Source organism: Protomyctophum parallelum, assembly GCF_964188405.1.
Source record: "Protomyctophum parallelum genome assembly, chromosome: 16".
NCBI classification, from domain to species: Eukaryota; Metazoa; Chordata; class Actinopteri; order Myctophiformes; family Myctophidae; genus Protomyctophum; species Protomyctophum parallelum.
The window spans coordinates 36,613,120-36,630,615 of record NC_139711.1 but is presented as its reverse complement, the minus strand read 5'-3'; the positions used below and the strand labels follow the sequence as shown (position 1 = coordinate 36,630,615).

Sequence of the window (17,496 nt, the reverse complement as noted above, 5' to 3'; positions counted from 1 at the left end):
TTGGGTTGCTACCAATATATTGAAAAGGCTCTTTGATTTTGGTTAATGGGCTCTAGTGCTCGAGGACCTGTTTGATTCCCCCCCCCCTCCCTTCTCTGTATTTGGACCAGCACAGCATGCTTAAATCGCTCTTATTATTAGGGACACGGTGGCACAGTTGGTAGTGCTGTCGCCTCAGCTAGAAGGTCCTGCGTTCGATTCCCGCTGGGGACGCTGTGGGCACTGGCGGCGTGTTCCCTCCTCCACGTCATCAGTGCCCATACCCGAGGCGGGGGTTGGCGATAGGGCCTTTCTGTGTGGAGTTTGCATGTTCTCCCCGTGTCCCCTAGGGTAGATACCCTCACAAAAACATGCCGTAATCCTGGTCTCTAAAACTACCTCCCCCTGACCAGCCGGGGCGCCTGATGGAGGGGAAAGGAACTGGTCGGAATAACGTGTCCCTTCCACGTGCTACGTCCGGCCGGGGAAATTCCCCTCTGTCAGGTGAAAAGAAGCAGCTTGGACTCCTCATGCATAGAAGGAGGCATGAGGTCAGTCCGCTGCCCCCCCAGGTTGACAGAGGAAGTGTAGCGCCCAGGATTACATTAGATAATTGGCACTGGGTGAAAAGAAAACTGGGTTACAAAATCGTGGGATAAAAATGTAGAAATTTAAAAATCGCTCTTATTAGAAGAGCAGCTAACCAGCGACCCGGCTCACCTGCAACTCTCTGTCCCCATGCCCGGTGTCTGTCACAAGCACATTTGTCTGCTCTAATCATTGTGCTCGGCAAGCCTGCTGCCCCCGCACCCCGCTTCCTCCTTCTCTCCTCTATCCACCTCTTTGTCTTTCCACCTCCCTCCCTCCCTCCCTCCCTTAGTGGTATCCTGTAGCGCTCTGAAAGACAGCAGGACCAAGGGCAGCAGCAAACAAAGATGCTTAGAACCTTGTCTGTTCACTCAGTCTACGCCATACTGTAAAAGTGTGAGTGTTAAAGGAAAACGTATAACTTAAACAAATGTTCTGTTTAAGTTGATCTGAATCTCCTCGCAGAACAATAGGAGTTAGGAAGAAATTTATGAAGTTTTTCTTTAAATGACTGTGTACAAACTGAATCATATGGACATTTGATTTCACTTGTGTTCACTTTTGGAGTTAAATACTTTCGTGTGCACACTTGCCCTGTCAGGGTGATTTACACTTTGGTGGGATTCAAAACATGACTGTAATTGGTAGCATTCATCCAATCTGGGAACCTATCGCCAGTGGGGCGCCTATGTTTCCATTCCCACTAACAACAATGTTTACATGTTCTGAATGCCCCTACTGACAGATTCAGTAGCGCAGCTCGGAATCTGTTTTTGAGAGGTTAGCGCTCCGCTCATCCAACACAACTAGTCTGTCATTTAGTTGTGCTGCATCTTTGTTTTGCGCAGCTCTTATTTGACGATGTTTTTCTGCCATACATCCCCCACCAAACGGCACCTTCCGCCTCAGTGGGTGATTGAGAATGCATTTGATGCTTCTTCAGTGCCACCAGTTTAGGCTCTGAGTGCCAATTCTCCCATTATAAAAAAAGAGAGGGCGTTTAAAAAAATATATATATTTTTTTAATTACGTCTTTACGGGCATGGCAACCAGTGCATAGTTGGATTAGATACAGGATTACGTCCCTGGCACTTATCCCTAACCACTTGGTTGACCGGAGTCCCCCAGGGGTCTATATTTGGTCCCCGCCCTTTTCCTTCTACACCAAATTTCTTTGTTGAAAATAGCCGATCGACAAGCTCTCATGCTGTGCGCTTGTAGATCGGCTATTTTCAACAAATGTTCGCCATGTTATGTCATTCAAGGGTGTGGATTACTAGGGTTCAAGTGGTCAATGCAGTCTCGTCAGTTACTCAGTTACTTCCAGTAAACTGAATATTCTGTGTAATTCAAATAATAATAATAAAGAAACTTTGTTAGATATCTTGCTTGATTAAGTTCTAGACTACAGTACTCCAAGCCTCTATCTCCTTTCTCTTGTCACTAGTGAACCCCAGGGGATGTGCTACATTGAAACATCAAACCTGGATGGAGAAACAAACCTCAAAATCAGACAGGTGACCACGCCGCTTAACTTTTCTTACATCTACTGGCAATGTCCTGTAACTTAGTAGGTAAGCTGCTGTGGTGATGTTGAATAAGCCATTATGAATTAATATGATGTAAATTGATGCAAGGTGTTCCATAGTTTATGATATGTTCATAAAGGTGGTGTAAGTGATATTTGCAGTTAAGTGATAAATAGCTCTATATTACTACAGCAATCATTGTTATATGGCAGGTTGTTTGTTCAGTAACAGTCTCTCCAGATCGATCAATTTTGATACCAATTTTATCCAATCAGGATCAAATCCAAAATGGAATTAGAATATTGGAAAAAATGGAAGCTACTCTATTTTACCGACTCATCAAATGTGAGGTGGACTCAGGCAAATACTACTGGCGTAGTCAAGCTGGACCTCTAAAAGGAATTTGACACTGAAAATCACTATACTGATTGATAAGTTGAAGGCAATCATTTTTTACAGTGCAGCCGTGAACAGGATAAAATCCTATCTACTGTATCTGGGGGGGAGAAAACAGGTGGTGGAGGTGAACGGAACCCTGTCCTCCCCCCTCCCAGTGAGATGCAACGTTCATCAAGGATGCATATGTGGGCCTTTACTGTTCTTAATTTATGTTAACGACATGGCATCAGTTCATGCCAGAAATTTGTTCTTGTTTGCGGATGACTATCTGCACTCCTGGTGTCGGGACAAAGACAATTTGCAAGTTGAAAAAGCCCTTGGCTCTGAACTTGGCAAAATCTGAACATGGCTCGCTGAACAAACTCAACTGTCATTACACCTGGGCAAAACTGAATCCATTATTTTTGGGTCCGTTCAATGTGGGTGACAATGTTATCACAAGGAAAGATGAAATTGCCTACCTGGATTGTATTTTAGAGAACTACCGAGCCCCGACCGAATACAGCAACTTGCGATGGGCCTCGTCTTCAAGTTACTAAAACGGATCAGTACCCAATGCCCATGTACCATAGCCTGGTAAACCACTCTGTCGCGAGATTCAATTTCATTTTCATTCAGAAGACGGTCTGCTGAATCGAAACGAAATTGAATCCCGCGGCCGGGCGGTTTACTAGGCTACATGTGCCTGTCAAACTACTTCAATAATGTGAGAGACACAGGCACAACACAAGAGGGAGCTCGACTGATCTCGTTCAACCCAGCTTTGGCACAAACGGGGGGTTACATTTGTTCTATTGTTTTGCCACCAAAATGTGCAATGCCCTACCAACAGCCATCAAAAAGTGACTCCTTGCCCTCTTTCAAAACTAAACTGCCATAAGAGAGTACCTGTCTGCAATTTGCAACTGGTCCTCGACAATCTTGCATCTTTTATTTTGGAGTGCTGCTTTTTCCACTTTGGTGGTTTTTGATTTATGGTCCTAGACAAGTCTTCAAGCTTGACACCAGAAATGGTATACCATCTGAAAATACCTGCATTACAGCACTGTGTACTATTATGCAAAAGGTTAATAAAGTATTCAATCAATCAATCATTAAATGGGTTCTCTCTACTGATTGGAGGAAAATGGTGACCCACCTGAAAATGTATTTTCAATTATACCGGTATTAAATATCTGGAAAGATTGGGAGACCCCTGTTACTGAACAAACAATCTATGACAATGATTACTATCAGAATATAGAGCTTTAAACATTAAGAATAATTACTTTTTGTTTGAACCAAAATGTATTACTTGCAGCACCTTTTAAATGTAGGTTGGGTTCATTTTAGTCAGAAATGGAGGAATGCCTTAGAAGATTGTGAGAAGAGTGTGAGTGTCAGAAGAGTGATTGCCTATTAGGGACAGTGTTAAAAGCGGCAGTGGCTGACCTGTACAGCGTGCATCCGCTCTGTTTGACGGCAGGGCCTCCAGATCACTGCAGAGATCAAGGACATTGACAGCCTAATGCGTCTCTCTGGAAAAATGGAGTGTGAGAGCCCCAACCGCCATCTGTACGAGTTCGTAGGGAATATCCGACTGGATGGACACAGGTGGGTTTTGACAGAGTGCTACATGTCTGGCACCCTTCCTACACAGACACAGCTGCTGCCTGATTTATACTTGGTTGTGTGCTGCGAGGTGCGACACTTTGTGAGCTTGTAGATCGGCTATTTTCGGCACATAACACTGATATGAAACAAAGTTGAAATTAGCCTAATGACATTGTCCCAACATTACATCATTTTAGGGATTCTCCCTACCAAACAAAACAAAAGTACCTACTGCTTATGTATTATTTCATTATGTAATTTGTTAGAAGGTTTTGGCATCTATTCTAGCCTGCGAAGTGCATTATATAAATAGAGGCAGCTTAGTTTTATGATATTATGGCCTTATGATTGGAGTTGGAGAGAATAAATGACGTTAAGCACTGGCGCCAGAGCATACTGTACATCTAGATTTTAACTGTTGAGAGATCCTACAGGTGTTTGCAGGTGAAGCTGTCTGTAAGAGTCTGCCTGCCTGTCCGGAGCTAATCTCTCAAACTGCTTGACAGATCAGTGTCTTGTGCACACTATCACTAGTAGAGTAGTTTCAGATGGTAGATAATATTATTATTTCTTTGGTGTGTGTCACTGCAGTACTGCATCACTTGGACCGGATCAGATCCTATTGAGAGGAGCCCAGCTGAGGAACACCCAGTGGGTCCATGGTGTTGTGGTCTACACAGGGCATGACACCAAACTCATGCAGGTGAACAATGTTTGCCGAGTATTTACATGTTTTTACAATGTATTGATAAACCCATTTAAAAAAAACAAAAAAATATAATGATGATAATAAAAAAGACGGAATAATGAGTCCTAACATGTGGTTTTGTCATTCATTATCCAGAATTCCACCCGGCCTCCTCTGAAGCTGTCCAACGTGGAACGCATCACCAACTTCCAGATCTTGGTACTATTTGGCTGCCTGCTGGCTATCTCTCTGGTTTGCTCCATTGGCCAAACCATCTGGAAGTACCAGTATGGCAACGCAGCCTGGTACATGGACCTCAACTGTAAGAGCCCCGATGCCACAAACGCTACACCTTTTAATTCCACATATTTGGTCTCACTTGTCTGTGTCTGCTTAATTATTTGTCATTTTGAGTTACCTTTATGTTAGTGTCGGTGTGTTGCTGTTTTTCTTTATGTTGCCTTGGTTAAAGTACATGTATTGCAACACAAGTGAATGAAATATGTGGCAATGTGCGGGAATAACTGAATTCCCTGTAATCGTAAAACAGAAATCTGTGACATGCATAGACATGTGATGTGATTGAGTGAAAAAAAGAAATGGTTGAATATCACTGCGCTGCTGTACCTTTTTAGTTCCTTTCTAACGTTCTGTTTGATTTTTGTTTTGTTTTTCTTTGTTGTCGTTTTTTAACAGCTCCAGGTAACAACCATTTTAAAGCCTTGGCCATCCGTGAATGACCCTCCCTTACTAACCCCTAACTGAAGCTCTGCCTTTGCTAAGCAAATGAAGTCCCCTCCCTCCCTATACGGTTGCCCTACTTTGTAGGGGCCCGTGCCATGGACGAGCCCAAACCTGGGACCCAACCATAGGTGTTTCCCCTCCAGCTCTCTTATATTTTCATTGACTTTTGTTTTTTGGTGCCTGATCCAAACAGTGTCTCTCCTCTCCTCTCATGTTTTGTGGCATGTTAAACGCTTTGCAAATCCAAGCCTCAGACCTCTCCACCCCACCCCACCCCTCCCTTCCAATTTTGTTCCTTTTCCTCATTCTTTCATTGGAAATTAATTAGAACACTTATTGTCTGCTCTGAGCCTGGGAGATGAGGGTGTTCTCAGGAAGATTTCTTGTATCGGGAGGGTTTAGATTTGTTTATTGCTTGAATGAAACACACAGCACAGCCCAAGGGACAAGCAACCACTGACATTTTCTAAATGTCTCCACTGTCTCATTTAGTTGTGTTGATTTTTAAAGAGAAGACCGAGCCTGTACGGAAGAGATGGCTTAGAGAGATGCAGAAAAGCTAACTCATTTCTAACGCACGTTACAAAATGAAAATTGTATTTTACATGAATGTATGAAGGAAAGTAGGCAATAAGATCTGTACAGCTGCTGGTGTGGCATTGCAAATTCGACGTCCTTGACCGGCGTGTCTGTTGTGGTGAAGCTCTGAAACCAGGTTTGCAAAGCGGTTATCGTATCACCTCTGCCATTCCTCTGTATCCTGGCAGGCCTGTGAAGGAGAGGTTGTGCCCTGGTCAGTTTTAAGTCTGTTTTACGACTCACACTGTTCCTCTTTAGAAGATGTTGTATTGGCTCAGATTGGAATCACAGTGGTTTCAGTGCTGCCTTCTGTAACACTAACACCCACAGCTATAAAGACCCTGCACTGTACTAACGAGGGGAATGTGAGTCATAAAGCAGGTGTCCATCTTGGGACTGATTGTCTTTCCTTGAGGAGCGGTGGAGACTAAGTCCAGTGCACATTATCCAACCTGTGACAAAAGAGAGAGGTGGCAAGATGTCAATAGCTCTACCATGCGCGCACACACACTAGTTGTCAATAGCTCTACCATGCGCACAGACATGCGCACACACACACAGATGCACGCACAATTGTGACTGTAATTGCACACAGTTTATCGAAGCACACACATTGGACGCCTTGCGTGCAGACAGCAGCATCAAAACAGTCAACACCGGTGAGCAGTTAGCCCACCGCATATGAAACACCATGGCCCATATGTCACCAAGGGCTGTCATTATGCATGGTTCATAAATAATTCATTTGACTTTGACTCAGCATAGAGCGCTGACACCAGCTGTATATATATAAATATATATAGATGTCTTAACATCTTTACTTTATGCAGAAGTACAAAATAATTTATTCAGCAGCCATTTCACATTAAAATCCTCAGTGTTCATTTAAATCTGAGCGTGTGAAAATGGAATGAAGCTTTCCAGGTAAATTCTTACAAGTTAAATGAACATGGAGGATTTTACCTGATATGGATTCATGCCACCTGCTAACCACACCTCTCTGTTAAATCCATGTCTGCTAAATAGTAGGTAGCTTTAGTTGTTGTTTTTCTCCCTCTTCGTCATTTAGCTTCAGCTGATATTTACCTTCTTAAAATACTGTCCTGTTAAATGCATAGGTGCACTGAGGATTTCTTGTTACGCCTGAACAATTTGCTGGAGGTTGTAACTGGTCTCTTTGCCGCTGCTTTTAGATTTGAGGTAGTCTTCCTTTATATTATGAAATGGTAGAACAAATTTGAAAACCGTCCTTTTGCTCTAACCTACTAGTGTTTTCTTTGTAAGCTTGCCAGATTAATTTAGTATTAATATTTTAAGTACACTATAACAAGGAACCATTTTGGCTAACACATGGAGTGAAATTATGACCTGTGCATGTACAGTAGTGTGCAGTGGTGTGATTTGGCTTTTAACATTTCCTTAAAGACTCTCGATTTAAATCCTCCAACGACCCTCTTTTGCTAGCAAATAAAAAAAACTATCTAATCTAATTTGGGCTATTCGCAAGCTGGCTGCTTATACGGAAGTGAGCAAACTACAGGAGTTACTGTATAATTGATGCCATCAATGGTATCGCAATCCGCCCACTCTTTTCCACATGTTGGTTGGAAATGTGCTATGGACTGAATCCCCCTCCATTGTCTTGAGAGCATCCAACATGTTTGTCTTCCCCTCAACCTCTTACAAACCTTTTCTGTGCTGTTGTACCAGTAGCAGTAGCTTCCCACCTCCCCCCTTCACCCCCACCCCCCCACCCTTTTGTGCCATTTTGGTGTTTTTATTTTTGCGATCATTCATGTCTTGCTGAAGGGCTGTCCCTCTCAACCCTCATTGGTAAGATGAAGCCTTGGGTTGAGGAAGGTAACTCTTGCAACCTCCTACACGCTGAGGAAAGGTAAATCACATCGCTCATGATTTCGTGTTTGGTGTCAGTGGGGGTTACATGTGAATCACCATCGATTTGGGTGGGAGGGTGGGAAAAGCATCATTTTCATAGTGCTTTGTGGAAACCATTGCCTGGATCATGCTGGATGCCAAGGCTGCTGCTATAATGACACTACTGACACATCTACTGATGTCTCAGTCCCTGTTGGCTTTGGGACATCAAATTAGTCTGCTAATCAGTCGAGTGGTGAGGGGACGAGGTTGGGTGGAAGAGATGGTTTAAACTCCAGCTAATGCACAAAGTTGGCACAAACGCATCCTTGAGCGCTGGGATAACGTTGGCCATTAGCTGGGAGTAGCTTTGGGCATTTTCATTTTCCCAACGAATCTTGGTGGAACCTGCACTACTCATGAGCATCCCTCTCTATTGCTCCCTTTGTCCAAACACTTGTTTTCTCTGACAGATGGTGGTGCGGCTAACTTTGGCCTCAACTTCCTCACGTTCATCATCCTTTTCAACAACCTCATTCCAATCAGTCTCCTCGTCACCCTGGAGGTTATCAAGTTCATCCAGGCCTTTTTCATAAATTGGGTGAGTTCAAATTAAAATTGTCCCCAACAATTATTAAAGGGCCTTTATAATGAAACTTCACTTTTTCTTAGTTTTTGGTCATTTCTTGGGGGTTCTGTGATGTCTCTTCTAAGATGTCTGGTTAGTTCAAAAACTCTACTTGAGCTCCACCCACAAGGGAGAGAAAATATTCTCCCTATTTTCCCCATGATGTTTTATTATTTATCTGTGCATTTAAAAAACAGATTTCTAAATAAATGTGTTCGTTACACCTACATTTTTCACTTTAAAAAGATATATGTTTTCCCAATTGTCTACCCAATTATTTTAGTAATAAATTCCCCAATGTGTATCATGGTCTCTGTCACTGTCAGGTGCCCCACTGTTGGCCTGGGGACTGTATAGACAACTGACTGAATGACCTCCTCCGATACAAATGGAGTCGCCAGCTGCTGCTTTTCAACACAGGGGAGTGTAATGCAACCCTGGTTGAAACTCCTGGAGCGTAGTGGGCACTTATCCCCAGTGGTGGAAAAAGTACTTTATTGGCTACACACCAACCTTTGTTGTCCAGACTACCACAGACTGTAAGTCGTCTGAAGTTGTGAGATATGTCTGGTGTTAGATGTGAAAAGGTAGCCGAATTCAGCTCCATCTACTCATCATTCTTTTCATTGATATCGTGGTCAATCTGTCTTGTATACCCATTACCCATGAGTTTGTTGGAGAATGAGCACTCACACTCAGGCTTAATTGCAACTGTGAAAACAATGGTGAAACCTATAGAATCTAGATCAGGGGTTTTCAACTGATTATCAACCAGGGACCACCCTGACTGAGAATCAATCTGTTGTGTTGGGAGGGGGATATGGGCGTTCATGGGTACATGTTTTTTGCTCTGGATTTCTCCTTTAACTGATTCATTGCAACTGTATGAGCGAGCAGACACGCGATTGATTATGGGCACATTTCCTAATACTGGTGACTTAACCTAGCCTCGGGCCCAGGCTTACTTATCTGCGAAAAGAAAAGCCTGGTCACAAGTAAGGCAGATAAGCTATTGGCGGACGTATCCTCCGGAATATCCGTCGGATGTATTTCCCCCGGATACGATATTTTCCAGACCAATCACAACACTTTTTTCATTCGCGGAGAATGTAAACTGATTTGCAAAGCATCAACGTCATTTCCTTGGGCAATACTTCCGCTAAAATCCTGCAACTTCCGCTGATGATCTTTTCAGCGTAGTCTTGCCCAGGGTGGACTTAACCAGGAAATCCGGTAGTTTCACTTGAGTCTGTGGAGGTTCTTGATGTCCGACTTCCCTTTAACTGACAACTTTGGCGCGTCATCATACGTTACCAGGTCATTTACTGCACTCAACTAGTGGTCATTAAAATAAAATGAAATTTGCTTTCATAGAAAATCTGACAGCTGATAAAGTGTATAGGGACTGTCTAATAAACAATGCTGTATGTCCATTTGGCACATTACGCACCATGCGTTCATTACAGTGAATGTCTCATCAAGATCCAATGTATGTCAATGATACCGGCTACACCGGACTCACGTATAGTGTCCTATTTTTTTAAACGTGTGTATGCCCCACTCGCACATATATTGTCTCCCAAATGGAAACAGCGGTTCGCACATGCAATATTTTCACGGACTGGCATATGTCACACGCACACTCGCTCGGTGTAGCTTGGTTGTGACGCCTCATTACTAATTTTTGGCCACAGACACTTCCCAACCAACACTTATCAACGCCGACGTCGGCCTGGTGAGTTGGGGGTCAAGACTTTATCGTCCCTAGAAAGTTTTCTTTGTGATTGGTTTCAGGACACAGACATGCTGTATGAGCCCACCAACACTCCTGCCATGGCCCGCACCTCCAACCTGAACGAAGAGTTAGGCCAGGTAAAATGATGTGACACAAATTACACTCTCACTTGCACTCAATACATTTCAACACACCACACCCTGCTTTTAGCGTAGAGTGTATACGCATTGATAAAATACAAAACATTACCACATTACCACGTATGTCAGACGGATGGGGAGGGAAGCCTCGCCTTCCCTCCCCATCCCCACCTCATATTTTTGACAGAAGCCGTTGAGGGCTGATTTCACCCTTCTGCCGCACAACGCAATATACTGTTGCTCTCTGTTATACCCCCCCCCCCCCCAAAAAAAACCCCCACCTGCAGGTGAAATACATTTTCTCTGACAAGACGGGAACGCTGACGTGCAACGTGATGCAGTTCAAGAAGTGCACCATCGCTGGTGTGACCTATGGGTGAGTCGCCGCTTCGCCACAGTGACCTCACTCCACCGTGGCTCCTCCTCCACTCTCCGCCTCTTTTATGCACCCACCCGCCCACCCCTCGAACCCCCCCCCCCCCCCCCCCCCCCCCGTCGGCCTCATTTGATAAAGAGTGTGAATCTGAGTACATCTGGTGTTTCTGTCTCTCTCCCAGCCTCCTCATTAGCAGCTGCATCACTGCTTCACCCATCGAAGGCTATAAATAAAAAGCAGACAGACATTTGCAAGCAAAGGCACTGCCAACCTCGGCCCCCCCACCCACCCCCAACACGCGAGCGAGCGCACACACACACACACACACACACACACACACACACACACACACACACACACACACACAGGAATAGTTTGTTCCCGCTGGATGTTTGTTTTGTGTGAAATCAGACTGCACAACACATTTTTCTTTGTGAGACGTAGATTTCACCTACTGTAAGTCGTTAGCTTGGCACCCTGCAACTTTAACAAATATAATTCGATGCTCAGCATTGCAGGAGCTGTTTGTTTATAACAAAAAAAACAAGAAAAAGCACCCGACTTGACGAAGGTTCTGCTCTTTTGTCACAGTACTTTATTCTGTTACAGGCTGACATTAGTTAAGTCAACCCTTAATGAAATTGCTCTATGAATAAACCATTAATTCACTTAAGCGCATAAATAATTAGCAGATTGAGAGGAAGGAAGTTTGGTGGGGAACAGGGTATCTCTACAAAGCAGAGGGAAGTGCTGGTGTGACACTATATGATTAATCCCATTAGAATTCAATTAAAAAACCTGATCGGTGAAGAGCATGCTTAAGGACATGAGTATTTTTATCTAGATTTTCCTGTTCCATAGTTTATTGTATGCCATGCCAGCACAGAACATTGATGATTCTATGTATTTACTTTATGTATTTAATTTCTGCAGAAAAGTCCTTTTGAACTAGTTTGACTTAGAATGTTATTTTATCTACTAGTATATGGTCATTGGGATTGTTATGTTTTATACTCCAGAGAGTTTTGCCCCTTGCTTGAAATCAGTAAAGACCGTCGTGGGCCAACAGGGAAAGAAACTAATTCCTCTAAACATGAAGCCTCACAAGAGGCTTGTCTTCTTTCCAAAAAGAACACTACCTTCCTTTGGAAGTCTCAAATGAGGACACATACATATATGGATGAGTGTTCCATTTCAGGGGAGGAAGAGGAAGACATTAATGATCCAAGCCACTTTTGATAATACTGTACTACTGCACGCAACTACTCTGTTAGACTAACAAAGTACGTACCGGTAGTTGCACTAGTCTTATCACCCTAAATCTGTCCCAGCAATGTATCTGAACGATAATAGTTCAGTTCAAATTGTTAATTTGACCCAAGCTTTTTGTCAGTTTCCCCCTGTACAATAGTGCACGCCCGGTTACTAAACACAGTTGCTGACTTATTTCACGTCACATGCATAAATTAAGTGCTGCTGTAATTAATAAAACCATCCCCCATGGTGTAGACACTAATTTATTCCACTGGATAAGAGTCCATCTCAATACATTAGGTTAGAGTCAGACTAACTCTTAGTCTGACTGTGTGTGTGTGTGTGTGTGTGTGTGTGTGTGTGTGTGTGTGTGTGTGTGATGCAGTCATTATGACTACATAGAGCACATAAAACACATCAGAACAGATAAGTCAAAAAACAAGGCAAACATTATTACTTAAACTAGTACTATAGGAAAGAAAGAGATAATCTTCACATGAGTGTGATTTTTGTTATAAGATTCTGGGCCATTAATCTTAATATTTTAATAAGGCAAGTACCTTCGTCTTCGTACCTTTGTCTTCGTTTTAACAAAATATCAGACCTACTATAATCCTATCCTGTTCCTGTATAACGACTGGAAGCGGTTGTCGGGCAGGGGGAAATTCAGTTTCACCCGGCTGATGGCTGCTCAGATGGATAGTGGTGAAGATCCAGCAGTTGGTTAAGAGTCTTGCTCAGGGACACTTTGACACATAGCCGAGGCTGGAATGCGAACCGGGGTCATTCTTTCTTCCAGACTGTGCACTCTACCCATTCGGCCATGACGGCTATACAATTGGCTTGTTATTGCAGATATGTAATAAATACAACATTCCTTAGGTTCGTTGGATTCACTCAGCCCTTAAGCCTGATTTATTTTTTTGTGGCAGAGAAAATAGCCTGCCTACCAGCTCACCTTGCATCACACCTCGTTGTCTTGCGAGCTTGTAGATCGTGGAATTTCCGCGCGTGACACCGGCACGCAAGGAAGTGTAAATCACGCCTTGGGCTTGTGTTGAAATGGAGGTGGTCGTAATGAAGTTGTGAGCCAGAGTGTTCAGTGAAGCATAGTGCCCGGTCACTTCCACTCCCTCTCATATTATAATTAACAAAAGCCTGGACTGCACTGAATCTGCCACAGCGGAGGTTTGAAAATCATTTGGTGCCTAGGAACAGCAGTGCATTCTCACCACCATTTCAGGGGGTATTGGACATGGCAGCCAAGAAAACACACACACACACACACACACACACACACACACACACACACACACACGGCTAATTGCCAAGACCGGTTACTCCTCTTGCCTGATGCGGAAGTATAGAGTGGAAGACCTCCCTTGAATTTTCTTTGCTTCCTAGATATTCACATTACTGCCCAAGTTTGGCCCTGCCTCTCTTGAAACGGATTTGGCAATGTAACATTCTAACTTTCTAAGTGCAGAATATATTCAAATTAGCAGTCTCTATAAGAAACATGAATAGTGTCTTTATAAGTGATCTAATATAATAATAATTGTATAATACAGTACATTGTACGTGTATTTACAGCTGTGCCAGCTTTTAGCTATAGGAGCTTACCCCATTTCCACCATTTAAACTGTAGAGTTCATTGACCATGGTTCCCTGGGGTCTATACTGTACATGCTATAGTCCCCCGTATTTAGCTTCTACACCAAACCTATTTACCCAAAACGGCTTGTACGGAACTACTTGTATATCTGCAATTTTCTACGAATGTTTGCCTGTTTTCGCGGGATCTTCGCCTATTATGGAAGCCTGGGTTCATGTGGTTTATGATGTCAAATACAACGGATCCTATATGTATTGGTAAATGAGTTCTCCCGCTATTTGCACCTATAGTTCTGCGTTGCACTTCTAGTCGTTCCCTGTACCTATAACCTGTCGGAAATCGTAACTCCCACCATGCAAGTGATCCAACTCATCCTAACCTCGCACAGTCTTTAATCAGAGCCTGCGTGCTAACACAACATGCAGCAAACCAACATGCTTTTTACTTTCTCCACCTTCGCTTCAACAGTCACGTTCCTGAGGCTGAGGAGGGTAGTTTTGCTGAGGATGACGGGTAAGCGGTCCAACTGGGTGGTTGTGCTCCTTTGCTTGTGTGTTTTGTGTGTGTGTGTGTGTGTGTGTGTGTGTGTGTGTGTGTGTGTGTGTGTGTGTGTGTGTGTGTGTGTGTGTGTGTGTGTGTGTGTGTGTGTGTGTGTGTGTGTGTGTGTGTGTGTGTGTGTGTGTGTGTGTGTGTGTGTGTGTGTGTGTGTGTGCACTATATGTGTTAGTGGTCTTGGAACTTGTTGTACATGACAGCAGTCCGTGTCCGATATGATTCGTATCTGCTGATGTCATAGAAAAGTCTGAAATGCGGAGTGTGCAAGTAAATGCGTAACTACTGTATAGGCAGGTGCTGTAAATTGATCTGTGGTGTTGTGGCAGGGTTGGCTTGCAAATAACAGATCAGAGTCAAAAATGTTTTCCTCTCCAAAACTGTGTGTGTTGATGTTGAGGCTGTCAAAAAGATGTCATCAGACACGCATTTCCAGCATGAAGATATCTCTTGTGCTCTATTTGCTGCTGTGTTGTGACGTATACACAGCATGGGCGTGTCTTTTCCTTTCTGCATGGGGGTTGTTTGTCAATACCTGTTATGTCAAACTGTGGAGAAATGATGCTGATCTGCATTGAAATGGCCTGTCTCCAATGTGGATCTCTGACTTGGCTCCAATGTGGATTCTCAGACTTCGTGTGACAAGCCTGACCATCTATAAAATCAGTTCATCATCTATGATGCATCGATGACGTCTGACTCCATATCTGGGCAAGGTGCCAGTGCGATCACAGAACTGTTTAACAAAGTTCAAAACATGTGAAAACAACGCCCATGGCCTAGTGGCAGCATGGGCATGCGCATGCGCATGCATAAAGTGAATGACAAATCGAGTGGCCAAGTGAGTTTAACGTCGTTTAACGTTGTTTAATGCAGTCAGAAAGAACTTTTCTGTTTGGATGTATGGGCTGTCAAGTCCAGGACGTAGTTTTTTTGCCAGTCAGTAGGAGGCGTTCCTGCATAACTTCCGGGTAATCGGGTATGATGATGATGTCACGCGCATACCCTCTATAGTCTAGAGTAGACTTTGTGGCCAGCCCGCTATTCCTCCTTTAATGTGTTTTATGTTGATACAGGCCTGTGACATGTTCCTTGTAATCATCGGTAACCAATCTCAATTAACTCTGTTCCAACATTGAAACTGTGAGGAAGTGTTGGTTTTTAAACAGGTGGCTCTCCATAAATGACTGGAACAGTGCAGGACATCATGGTCTCTTGCAGAATGTGGTGTGGTCAGTCCGTGGTGGCTGAACAACCAACACCCCTGTTTCCATAGTGACGGGATCTCTGCTTGCTGGCAGATAATCAATAACTGACCATCGCCCAAGCGAGCCTCGAGTTCCAGAAATCTCATCAAGACGATGAGTGTGTACTGGAGAGCTGCACCATTGCTGAAGAAGACAACAGCTTAGCATTTATAAAAACCTTATTTTCTTTACTCTGTCAAAAGAATGGTAATGAATCCAAATTAAGTTATTTGTCCAACTGTGTGCCACATCCATATGCAGTTAAAGATGGAGTGCCACAATTGTTTAATTTTTCCAGTGTCTATGAGGTGACAGTACTTCATTAGACACCTTGTATTTAGGGTTTCTTCCTGGAGGCTGAACCCTTGACAGTCAAACGGGCCAATGAAATAAACAGTAATATAGTGACACCACACTATCAGCCCCTCCCCTAACCCCTCCCACTTTATCATACAGCTACAGCTGTGGGTGCGGCTTCAGTTCAGGTGGATCACCACCCACCAGGCAAACCAGGCATACTTAATGAACTGGTGGGCGTGCCCACATGAAAACAGCATTTTAACAAATACTGTACACTTTTTTGAAAACATTATACCTCCTTATATAACAATAAGACCTGATGATCATGTTTTAGGGTGGAAAAAAATCACGGCACTCCATCTTTAACCTTTTCAGCCCAACAGCTACAGAGAGGAAAACTAGATAAATGTGTAACCATAAGATAAATGACCCAAAAACAATCACGTGACCCTAACCTAATCAGAGCAAGACATCAGTAATAACATATTCACTATCATACAATCACCGAAAGCCATTTAGAGGAAGCGAGTGTGGTGTCCCTGTGCAGGGGGGCATGGAGAAATTGCCTTCCGCCTGTTCCATGACATGACATATTTTAATATAGGCCTGAGAGTATGATAGATTTCCTTTATGCCTAGTGCATCTATATGTAACACTGTGTCAACTCCACTCCTACCATTGTAATTGCATTGCTGTCTCTCCCCTGATGTTCCTTCAGCCCCAGAGCTATGTGCTGTGGACTAGAGCGTGCAGCGCTGGGTGGCTCTTACAGCCTGAACGGCACATCCTCTGGGGATTAGGGAGACTTACGGTTGCTAATGGCAGCGGTGGTAATGTTTCTATTAAGGCCCGGTTCCACGGAGAGGTCTGCTTATCTTCGTGATCTATCGGCCTCTATTTATCACCGGATCGGCAATCGATCTCGGACAGAGGATTAGTGGCTGCTGGCCATAGGAAGTTATTGTGCTTTGGCTGGGATTCAGAGATGCCCGACTTATGCGTCTCAAGAGAAATCATGAGGTTTGTAAGCAGACGTGGGCTATGTACTATTGATGCTTACCTTTTTATTTGTAGTCTATCAAATGACATTCAACACTAGTTTTTATAAATAGATATAGGCATGTTTCCTTTTTTTATCTAATTTACAAGATCATTTTATGTTTCAATGGATGATTCTGATTGGGGTGATGGGTCGCTGCCACTCTTATAAGCTATATTAGCAATTATTTTGTCTCTTTGGTACACATTCCTTTTGTGTCTTATAAAAACACAACTGCCACCAAGGAATAGCACACCCACATGTGAGGATGCAAAATTAATGAGAACTCTTGGGAATACAGAATTCTGTAATATTTCTCCCCATGTCCTCTCTATGAGCTGTCGTGCAAGACGTGCAAGAGTTCTTTCAGGACACTGAGTTGCCAAAGGGTCTCCCACTACCAACCAGCATGGACAGTATTGCCAAATGCTCACACTGTACTGTATATGGCATACAATCAAGCCCCTGAAACACACTATCCAGATACTGTAGCTATTCAATGAGTTAAAATAGTGCAAATGTCATCATGTCAATCAAATATGGCTGCATCAGTGCCTTTTAATTTTGATTTGTGATGCAGTTCTAAACTCATTCGTGTACAGTATATGCTTTCATATTTTCAAGCCTCAAACCTTT

The 17,496-nt window shown here is 43.4% G+C and overlaps 1 protein-coding gene across 4 annotated transcripts in view; it reads left to right on the top strand.

Moving 5' to 3' along the window:
- atp8a1 (ATPase phospholipid transporting 8A1) overlaps positions 1–17,496 on the top strand; it is a 152,626-nt gene that overhangs the window by 47,390 nt on the left and 87,740 nt on the right. For 3 of the 4 annotated variants that reach the window (XM_083786147.1, XM_083786145.1, XM_083786148.1), the window contains exons 8-15: positions 2,015–2,084; positions 3,961–4,088; positions 4,680–4,791; positions 4,933–5,098; positions 8,448–8,575; positions 10,397–10,474; positions 10,765–10,853; positions 14,191–14,235. In XM_083786147.1, coding sequence (XP_083642273.1) covers positions 2,015–2,084; positions 3,961–4,088; positions 4,680–4,791; positions 4,933–5,098; positions 8,448–8,575; positions 10,397–10,474; positions 10,765–10,853; positions 14,191–14,235 — 816 coding nt within the window. The remainder of the gene's footprint in view (positions 1–2,014; positions 2,085–3,960; positions 4,089–4,679; positions 4,792–4,932; positions 5,099–8,447; positions 8,576–10,396; positions 10,475–10,764; positions 10,854–14,190; positions 14,236–17,496) is intronic. The other variant, XM_083786146.1, reaches the window with a different exon arrangement.